The 10,858-nt window shown below is 43.8% G+C and overlaps 1 protein-coding gene across 1 annotated transcript; it reads right to left on the reverse strand.

The window, feature by feature from the left end:
• Positions 1 to 2,035: 2,035 nt before the first annotated feature.
• On the reverse strand, positions 2,036 to 5,706 carry emilin3a (elastin microfibril interfacer 3a). Its single transcript, XM_030054785.1, has 4 exons — positions 5,555 to 5,706; positions 5,186 to 5,305; positions 4,509 to 5,023; positions 2,036 to 3,993 (listed from the first exon to the last, which is right to left on the reverse strand). The coding sequence occupies exons 1-4, from the start codon at positions 5,704 to 5,706 to the stop codon at positions 2,039 to 2,041; spliced, it is 2,742 nt and encodes a 913-aa protein (XP_029910645.1). The 3' UTR covers positions 2,036 to 2,038.
• Between the last annotated feature and the right edge of the window lie 5,152 nt (positions 5,707 to 10,858).

Genomic DNA, 10,858 nt, shown 5'->3' on the forward strand with positions numbered 1-10,858 from the left:
GTGAATTTTAGACCACTATGACCCATAGTCCTCTCTGTCCTCTGTCTTTGTGCCAGGTTTGGCTTTTCTTTATTGGGTACGTTCCTGAGCCCATGACTGTCTGTGAGTTGCACGGGTAGCATAACTCAAAATAGGATACATGAATGAGTGGCAGGTGGGACTCAAAGTCTCAGGGGCCAAACCCACCAGAGACCGGTCTGTCCTCTCTATCCAACTGTCTGTTTGGAAACAAGCAAGATTAATGTGTTGTTGTCTGGCTTAGAGTGAAGTGGTAACCAAAAGGAGGGATGGTAGGAATACAAAAACAGAGATAAAAAAAAAAAAAATGGCAGAGATGTAATGGGATTTTAGAGTAGTGGGCCAAGATGCAGCAGAGAGAGAATTGGAGTGGAAATGAGCGTGCTAAAGCACCAATTTAGTATTTTATGTATGGCCATATAGATTCTTGAGGGTTACACACAGTCTTTTATGTGTCTTTACCTTTCCATTATATGTGAAAAATACAAGGCTGGAAGATATAAAATGGACCTCAACCCTATGATTTAGTCTTCTGTATCAGGGTATTTTGATTGTGTTTATGTTTGTATTTGAAGCATTAGGTCTTTATGTGTGAGGTAATTTGAAGCTTACAATGTGTGACAGATTGCTTGAGGATCTCTCTCTCTCTCTCTCTCGCACTCTCGCTCTCTCTCACTCTCTGTCTCTTTAGATATATGTGTGTATATGTATACATATACGTATATGTGTGCACATGTCAATGTTTGTGCATTTACGAGTGTGTGCATGCATCTGCATCATTACCTGTGTTTATGTGTGTGACCAGAGATTACTCCATTATTCCAATCCTCCTACATACATTTAGCATCTGTATTTCCTCCCTGCCCTCCTTCCCTTCCTGGCATTTGCTTAGTTACAATTCACTCTGTGCCTCAGGCCAAACCATTTTCACACCACAGTGGGCTCATCTCCTACTTATCTGTTATTTTGACAGTTGTTTGTCCAATCTGGGAAAAGAATTTAACAGGGAAGGGTTATTAGCGAGGTCACCTACTATATGGCTATCATAAGGTCCAATGAGAACTGTGCCCGTAAAGCAGAGGAAGCGAATGAGTGGCCACAAGAGAAAGAGAAAAAGTGAGAGGAAGAGATAGTGAGAGATTAAGGGCCACAAGACACTACTATTTCACTATATTTTTGTCTCACCATGGTGATAAAGCCAATTCGTCAGTCTCCTTTGGAAAGCATGTGCTGTCCTATAAACCATATCTTTGGAAGGTACACACACAGTCATATTTTACATTTGCCTGAGACAAACCAAGCTGCCCTTGTCCCCAGTCATGGACAAAAAGCCTCTCTATTGCCCTCTGGTGGTTTCCCACTTTGGTACATCTTTCACTTGTCTCCTTCAAAGTAGCAGTAAATGAATACCAATAGAGTCATCAAATCACTTTTATAGTTAACTGCCCTTTCATATGTCAATAGTTTGCCAAGAAAACATTAACAGTGAAGAAAGTTGTTTATTTGAATGCCAATATCGAATAGCATTTGTAATGTAAATAACATTTTACACAGAATTATAATTTGAATTTAAATGAATACTCAAGCAATGAAATTGTATAAAAACATAGTATCTTGGATACCTTCAGTCTAGACATAGGTAAAAAATCAATACAAAAACTTGAACATGTAAACATTAAACTTTTGTGGGACTCCATACAAAAACAATGCAGTTTGCTGTTGTTTGTTCATTCCTGAGCCTCAGGGGCTCCACATAATGGTCCATTACAACAAAATTACCACTGAGCACCACTATAGTTGCAAGATTTTGCCTCTAAGTATAATGTTTGGTTATGAGTGCAGTGGGACTTAGCTGCCGTTGTCGGTTATTTCTTTAAATTCCTATCTCAGTGCGGGTTTGTAAAACTTTATATTTTACAGTACAAATAACAGATGAAGTTTAAGTGGACTTCTACCACACGTACACAATATATACCCTTTGTAAATTCATTTTTTTTCTCCATTGTCCATGTAAACTAAACTAAATCAGGGTGAATGTGTCTCCTCGTCTCTGCTCTGGCTCCAGCTCTACACTCTGCTGTGTGGGCTCCATCTTTGTGGTGCAGTTTTTGAGTCCATCTCTCAGGTCAGACAGCTGCTGAGCATGGCTGGAGAGGGTCCCGTTGACTTGAGAGAGAAGCCCATCTGACTGCCTTTCCAATTCCTCCCTGATTCTCTCCAAGTCCTCTGTCATGTGATTCAGGCTCTTGCACTGGTCCTCCACACTGGCAACACGCCCTCCTACCTCAATCACCTCCTTCTTGACCCCCAGAGCTGTGCTCCGGCAGCCCTGGAGCTCACCAGCAAGTCGCCTCTTCATCTCCTGCAGCTCGCTTTTGAGTCGGGTCAGTCTACGCTCACCAGACCCAAGCATGGACGCCTGACGTCCCACCAGCTGGACCATGCCTTTCATCTGCTGGGCCAGACGTGCCTCTCTCTCATGCCAGGTGCTGTTGGCTTGACCCACCTTGCTTACCACTAGTCCCATAGAGTCCTGCAGGCCTTTCAGGGTACGATTCACAGAGCGGACGTTGAATGCAAGGATTGTGAGCTCTTCCTGGACAGAGGGTTCTCCCTTTGCTCCTTCTTGTTGGTCCCTGAAGGTCAAACGACTCAGGATGTCCTGCAGGGTGGTGTTGAGGCTGTTCAAACGGTCAACCTGAGTGTCCAGCATCCCCCTCATGTTCTCATCTGCTAACAGGTCAGCACTTGATGCAGCATCATCTCCCTGGATGGCAGAAGAAGTTGAAGGGGAGGAGCAGGAGGAAGAGCAGAGAATCTCCAGGCTGTTCAGGTGCTTCTGCACTCTGTCCAAATCCATCTCCAGCCTCCCTCGGAGAGACTCCAGCTCTGTCTCCAGAGTGGGTACAGCGTGGCCCTCCAGCAGAGCAGGGGCAGTGGCGTTGCCCAGTTCTTCCACAGCGGCCAGCAAACGTCCCTCCAGAGCCTTCAGCTTGCCCTCCAGTCTGGCCTCTAGGACTGTCTCACCTCTCTCCGAGACAGTGCTCCTCCCTCCCATCTCGGCACTTTTTGTCTTCCCAGTCAGGTTGAGCTTGGCCTCCACATACCCCAGCCGCCCCTCTAGCATACCCTCAATGTGGTCCTTGTGTCCACCCAGCTCCACTCTGAGGTGACCCTGGGACTGGTTCAGGCCTGTCACTGACACCTCCAACAGCTGCACCCTCTCAGCCAGACCATTCATTCTACCACAGCAGCCGTTTGTGGCCTTCAGATCATGGATCTGTGCCTGGAGGTTTCTCAGCTCTGTCCTCAGGATCATGGTGCTGCCATCCAGGGCCTCCTCCAGCTGCTCTTGCCTCTCAGCTTGCTCCCTCTGACACTGACGATGCACCTCCCCAGCTTTCTCCTCGCATCGGCCCTCTGAGTTCTCCACATGCTTCTCAAACCCACCCAGGATCTCTGTCCTTGCTCCACTAAGCTTGGCATCCACCAGCTTCTCCATAGCCTTCTGAGTGTCTCCCTCCTGAGTCCCATTGGCGCCAGATCCCAATTTTGCCCCATGTGACAGCTTCTTCAATACTCCATCATGACCCATCACTGTTGATCTGAGCTCCTGCAGCTCTGCAGTCTTGGCTTGTAGTTCTGCCCTGAGCTCCTCCAGCCTCCCACTCAGTTCCCCCAGGCCTGAAAACACATGCCTGCCATCCAAACCCTCTGACTCGGGGTCTCCAGCAGGAATGTCTCCAAAGCCTACCTCGGAGTGACTGGTAGCCAGCGCTGGAGCAGGAACAGGACCAGGGGTAGCAGAAAGCAGAGCAGAGAGCATCCTGTTGGCATCCTCTCTTAGCGAGGCTCGTAAGCTGTCCTCCAGTCCGTTCATGGTGCCTCTCAAAGTCTCCAGGCCCTGGTTCAGACGATGGACGTCCTCCTCCATTCGATCCAGTCTCTCCTCTGTCTCGCTGTCTAGAGCTGGGCCTAAAGAGAGAAGGAGCAGCTGTTTACACTGACATAGACAAAGAGTACACTTTGTCCTCATTAGCCTGAAGGTAATTAGACTTTGAACCCTGTTTGAAATGAATTAGTTTGATCTGTAACATTAAAAGCAAAATTAAACCCCTTTTAAATAGTCACATCGTCATTACAAAGAAATAAATTAATGCCTGGTCATACAACTGGTTACAAACACAACCTTATTAAACATATGTATACATATCCCCTGAGCCTAATTTTAATGCCTGTTATGGGCTCTAGCATCATGTCTCATATGTGTGACAGGCCATGTCAACATTCAATTCGAAAACAAAAATAACTGAAAACAGAATTAAAGGAGTAGTGTTGCTTTAACATGAGAGCTCTGATTATCAACATTTAAATAAAATTAAATAAAAATCAATTGTTTTGATAAGAGAAACAGTGAAATTGCACAGAATAATGAAAATGTTACATATTTGTGTTGCTTTTTTTTTATGAAGAGAAGTATATGAGTTCACCTTCATACTCTTCACCACCAGGAGGGGGAGCTGTTTCCACTGGGACATGTTCCTCAGGCTCATGACTGTGCTGAGGGTCATGCCCATGCTCTTGCTCTTGCTCTTGCTCTGAGTGATGCAGCTCCTCATGCTCCTGCACTGGTTGTGGCTCGGAGGGAAAAGGCTCAAAGGAGGTGTCTGGGTAGGAGGAGGACATTGGAGGCCCAAAGTGACGCATGGGGTAAGAGTTAATACTGCTGGGTGGAGGTCCTTTGGGTTGACTCCATGGGTTTGCTTTCACTGGTGGACCCTTGAACAGAGGAGCTTTGAACATTGGACCCTTGTGCTGTGGGCCCTTAAACTGTGGACCTTTGAATGGCGGCCCCTTGAATGGTGGCATGAATTTCATGGGGGGGTGATAAGCTGAATGTCCCTCCATACAGCCATAGCCAGAATACCCTGGGCAACAACGCCACTCCAGCTCTGTGACAGTTTTATGTGCCACTTTGTAGATTGGTTTGTACAGCAGGCGGTATCTGAGGGGGGCACCAAACCATCAGTCAGCAAATGAGACTCATTTTTTGTTGACAGTAACATATTTTATACCAGAAGTGATAGCAATAACCATTTTCTTTTATGACAAGGCAGGCTTCCAAGTCTATTTGTCAATTTGATATAAGGAGATGTGGTTCACTCACTGGAGAGTTGGACATTTTTGCCCCCAGGAACACTTGTTGTACTCAGCTTTCACATAAGGGGCTGCCCCATCCTGCACAGTGAAGGACACCGTCTTTTCAACAACATAGGCACAGTGGTTCCTTAGGAGAAGAGAAGAGGGAGAGAGAAGAGAGGTGTGACTATAGAGCTGATTTCAGCCTAATTTTAAAACACAAAACTCAGCCAAAAGAAGGATGTGACTTAATATCTGTAAAGCTGTTGTTGAGAGAGTTAGGGCAAAAAAAGAAAGACAAAAAGAGATCGAAAGACAGAAAGAGAGAGAGAGACAGAGAGAATAATCAGCATGAAACTGGCAAGGTCTGAGTGTCACTGATGACTATAACGCTTACTTGTGTCTGCTGGTGGGTTTTCCTGGATCATGGTGTTGACTTGGCCCAGCCTTATAGGGGTTGTAGTGGAACGGCCTGTGGAACTTGGTTTCCACCAGTGATGAAAAAAGTGTCATGGCAATAAAAAGACTCAATGCCTTCACAGAATGCATCGTGGTGTGTCCAGTCGCTAAAAGTCCAAAGCTTATAGAAAAGAAGTCTTCAAGTAGAGATTAAAGTGATCTCACAGAAGAAAAAAGGATGCCTCCATCAAGGGCAGGTTGCGCTTGAAAATAAAATACCCTAAATATTCTAATCCATCCACTTGATGTGAAAATAGCTGAAATGCCAGGTCTTTGACAAAACCTGATATCACAAAACACACACACTCAGACAAAAATGGGTATAGAATTTAAAATGTGACAGCAAAAAAAGGAGTCCGATCCATGCAGCACAAGCTTTGGGCTGTGAAGCGCAGTAAAAGCAGAGTGCTGCCCTGTCAGTGTTGACCCTGATGCTGACTGTGGGTGTGGTGGCCCCTGTCGGAGTGACAACAGTCCACTGTGAGTTTGGGGTACTACTGTCGCCACTAATAGGTTTCCACTGGCACTATCTGCATATCTCCTCCCACTTGACCTCCTCAAATTAACACCAGTGTGACACCAGGGGGACAGCCCTTATCTTTGTATTTGGTTTCTGTATTTCTGTAGCATTTCTTTAATATTCGATTCTATAGCAATCACTTGCTATATAATACATCTCTTTGACAGCTACCTCCACCAGTTAGCGCTGAGGTTTAAGTCTGAGCAACTTTCCCCATGGTGACATCATTGCAAAACTGAAAGGAAGCAGCCAACTACCTCCAGAGCCGCAGAGTGCACAACACTGTGCCTTTTCCCAAAATAAGCAGTCTATTTTTATCAGCGCAGTAGTGTAGTGGAGGAAGTGAAAAATAGGTTTTCTGTTTAGTATACGCTAGTAATTATTTATTCTATAGGTCACAAATATGAAGAATTTTGTTCTATAGCTTGATTTGATATGATTGTGAAACTTTTATGACCCTGCAGATACATCACTCTCAGGGTCAGAAGACATGCATTTTGAGCAAAGGTGGATCAGAATTATTGATCAACACTAATCTTAAGGTTAAATGCAACAACTTTCTCATGTTTGAATGAACATGAGGAATAATGTTCCTGTGGTTTCAGAGATTCTGTTTTGTGATGTTTGATGGTCTTTCCTTCCCTGGTGCCAAACCTGTTACACATCTTGGGGTCTTTCACTTCACGCACACCGACACAGGCTCCCTCCAAACCTAACAGCAAACCTCCAGGAATGGGGACAAATAAAAACAAATACCCTGTGTTGAAATCCGCACACCCAGGCCTCTGAGTGCTTTGACCCACAACCAACACACCCACTCACAACACAAGTCTTTGTAAAGAAGTAGCTTACCAGTGAGCATAGCTAGCCTGACAGAATCTAATAAAGTTAGCCAAGCTGCTTTTCACTTAAAAGCTATTTGAAAAGATGACTCTGTCAATGCATCGTATTGTTCATTTGAAATATATGTATTCAATGTGATTGAGTTATCAGATTTCCACCCGAGCCAAGCTTTCACATTTTAGAAGTGACATAAATTGGATTGAGGATAAATTGAACTCTCTTGTGAATGAAAGCAAAACCTTCAAATCAAGACTTGCTGAAAACATTTCACTTCTTCCAGTCTGTTCCTTTACTCTGTAACCTTGGTGAATTACAAGATAGCATCAGAGAGAATATGATTTTCCCTGGCATGGTAAAAATGAACCTCAAAATTAAAGCAGTTCTCAAAGCTGATCACAAGGCAGAGCAGACAGCCATCCCAAAGAAAGTGGCCTATAGGACACAGCAAACAAAGTAAAGCAGTTTCTATTTAACATCTATGGCCATTCTAACCACAAAAGCTTTTCTTGTGGTTTTGTGGTTTTGAGGGTCTGAAAATGTTTTGGTATTTTCAGCATTACGCAGGACCCCTGTTAAACCTAGAAATCCCACAAATTATTTATTACCAATTCTAAGCGACCCTGGAATCTGCTGGAACAGAAGTAACATTGTGTCCATTATTTCAGAGGGATCTTTTGATTGGCTCTTGTTAAAAGGCCATTTCCTGTATCCTGTTTGTACCAGGACCCACCTCTTTCACCTGGGAACACCCTGGTTCCTGAAAATACTGAACAGCAGATCTGTGTGTGTATATACGTGTGTGTGTGTGTGTGTGTGCGTGCGTGCGTGCGTGCGTGCGTGTGCGTGCATGTATTACACACTACTCTGGCTTCTTAAACCCCTCGATTTGTAAACAAGCTCTCATTGTATCTTGTGAAACATTTTGCAGAACACACAGGATTGAGGCTCGGGCTCTCTGCTCCTGTGAAACAAGTGCAGCTTTATTCTGCCGGCGGGTGGCGGCTCCATCCAGAGTTTCCCTGAATGGCATCACAGTGTTACAGCTGTTTCAGCTTCCACTCACCTGCCCATCGTGACGCTGACATCACACGTAAGCTGTTCCTGCACCCCTCATCATAGCCACGTTATGAACAGGGTGAGGCCTAATTCGCCTCCCTGCCCATGGAAAAAGCAGAGAATCCAGTAAATGGAAACAAATTGGGTGGGTTAACACTATGTAAACATCTGTGGCTCTCCATTTGCATCTGTATGTGCAAGTCACCATATGCACTTAAATGAAACTCTATGCAGCATAAGTATGATTACATTTTTGATTATCACATTGCCCCTTTCTCCATGTCTGTTTGTTTTTAACACCAGTGCTCCAAATTCTGAGCCTGCTTGTAAATCCTTTTAAGTAGGTTTTATGTTTTCACCAAAGTCGGTGTGTTTTAGGAGGACAACAAGGCTGGTGCTTCATTGACAGACCTGGTGCAGATAGTATTTGCAGATCCATCTATCTGGCCATCCATTTTCCATTTTCCTGCTTATTTCTATTGTGGGTACTGCAACCGATCCCAGCATGTACTGTCCAGAAGGCAAGGAAACACTGTGGACAGGTCGTCGGTCCAGCACAGTTGTAACACAGGGAGAATCACACTGAAAAATGATTTCTTGTGAATGATGTCCATCTGTGGCACTTTGACCATGAAAAAAGTAAAAATGAATCCTGAATAAAGTGACATGTAACATGATTGATGTCATTCCCAGGATGAGTTAGTCAGATAGCTGTTTGAAGGCTACTAGTATAAGGCTAAGTCTTATGATGAGACACATTAGATTATAATGTCATGTTCACTGAGCCAAGCAGCCGAGTTTAAAAATGTAACCATGTGAAATATTGAAATATATCCACATCAACACATATAAGTATACCATAGTTTTACTGGCTAGTTGATATACCCTGAAGTATGTCAAGTTGTGTAAAAATTCAAGAAATTTGTTTTAAATGGTTAAATCCTTTCTAAGGTGGACCATCCCCAGATTTGTGCCCCTCAGCCTTTCAGGCCATATTTATGCCCCTGGCTACAACCATGCAATACCACAAGCCTGCTAAAGCTGATGGGAATTATTTTGAAGTATTTAGTCACCCATTTTAACATTTATGGAATTAAAAGATTGCCTTACTGAAAAAAATGCACCACAGCATTATATGTGAACATGTAATTTGAAACAGGCATTGTTTATCTCATTTTAAAAATCTGTTTTGGTTAAGTGTTCAATGGGAAAATGTGGAGGATTAGAGACAGTTAACTCCTGCATAATTTGCAGCAGTGTGAGTTTATTTTAAAGTAGCCAATATCCGCTGTTGTATGTTCACATCCATGTGAAAGAACAAACACGGGTAATTGGTTCCTGCACTTCACAAACCTGAACCTCGTTTCCTTTTCCTTTTCCCGAAGGCCACCAATTTATCTAAGTCTATGAAATGCACCTATATGTGATTTTTAGGATTGTCTCTGATACAGTTCAATTACGTAGGACAGGTTTAAGTGAGTGAATGTGCTTTTTTTTTTTTTTTTTAGCATGTGTGAAAATGAATTTGTTGTGAGGCAAGACATCTTGAGACAACAGACATTTACTAAGACAAATTTGAGCATGAGCAAACTTAATTTGCTGGCCACATGTGGAGGCGGAGGTCACAGGCACACTTCACACTTGGTCAAGAGATTGAGTGTGTTTGTGGTGGCAGAGTTGACACACACACACACACGCACACACGCACACATGCACAAATGCACACTCAATCTCACTTAGTCCTGGACATTCAAGAGGGCACATCATTAACTTCTGCATGACATTACTCTTTTTTCCTTGAACTCAAACACTTGATTCACTCCTAAAATGTATTGATGACCCTTCACTCTACTGTCTTTGAGATAAATATGCCTACATACTATCCCACACCATTCATGGAGTGAGACTGCCACCTTGTGTTCACGGCTGGATTGGCTATTGAAGGGAAAAAAAACACTCAACACGTTCACCACAGAGCCACCACAGCTTCTCCTTTTTCTAGCCAGATGCTTTCACTCTTTTCATGAATAAATCATCAGCAGCAAACATTGAATAGAGTGGTTGTTACTAAATAAGGAGTTTGTAAATAATATCAGCTCCCCCTCTTGGCCCAAGTGATGTAGTAGTTAATATTTTGGCCTAAAAAGACCTTGATAGAATGGACAGACACTTGACCAAACCCTGGATGATTCTGAAATGACCAAAAGGAGAGAGAGGGAGAGAGAGAGGAGAGAGAGAGAGAGAGAGAGAGAGAGAGAGAGAGAGAGAGAGAGAGAGAGAGAGAGAGGGAGGAAAAGGCTTCCTTGGTTAAACATTAAAACAAAAGGCTGCTGCTCAGCGTAAACCTCCAATGTATACTATTAATATATGAGGCTCTTTGATGTTCTCTCCTGTGGAACTATTAATTCAAGGGGTCCCTTTCATCTTTTAGTGCTCTAACCAGGCCAAATGTGCCCATGCTTAAAGTTGAAGACAAGCCCCGATGCTCAAATCACAGTTTCTTTTTTTCCCTCTTCTTTTTTTTCAGAAACAACAGCAGAAATTATACTCCTGCCCACTTCCTGGCAATTAAACTTGAATTCGGCGGCTGTGTTTGTGATCCCACGCGGTTTTCTGTGACCAGTGTTTTGAAAACTCGGGCTACGGAGCCAGCTGAGGCAGTAACCACCAGTGGTGAATGAAAAGATCATTCAGGCGCTGACTGTAGCAGGATGTGGCACAAGATGTGACAGACACTCTCATGTAGTGTGCAGCCATTCCACATAAACATTAGTCACATGATGCAGTAGGAAAACCTCAGCTCTTCCTCACATCCATTCTGGT

The sequence above is a fragment of the Myripristis murdjan genome, chromosome 7 (genome assembly GCF_902150065.1).
Source record: "Myripristis murdjan chromosome 7, fMyrMur1.1, whole genome shotgun sequence".
Taxonomy (NCBI): Eukaryota; Metazoa; Chordata; class Actinopteri; order Holocentriformes; family Holocentridae; genus Myripristis; species Myripristis murdjan.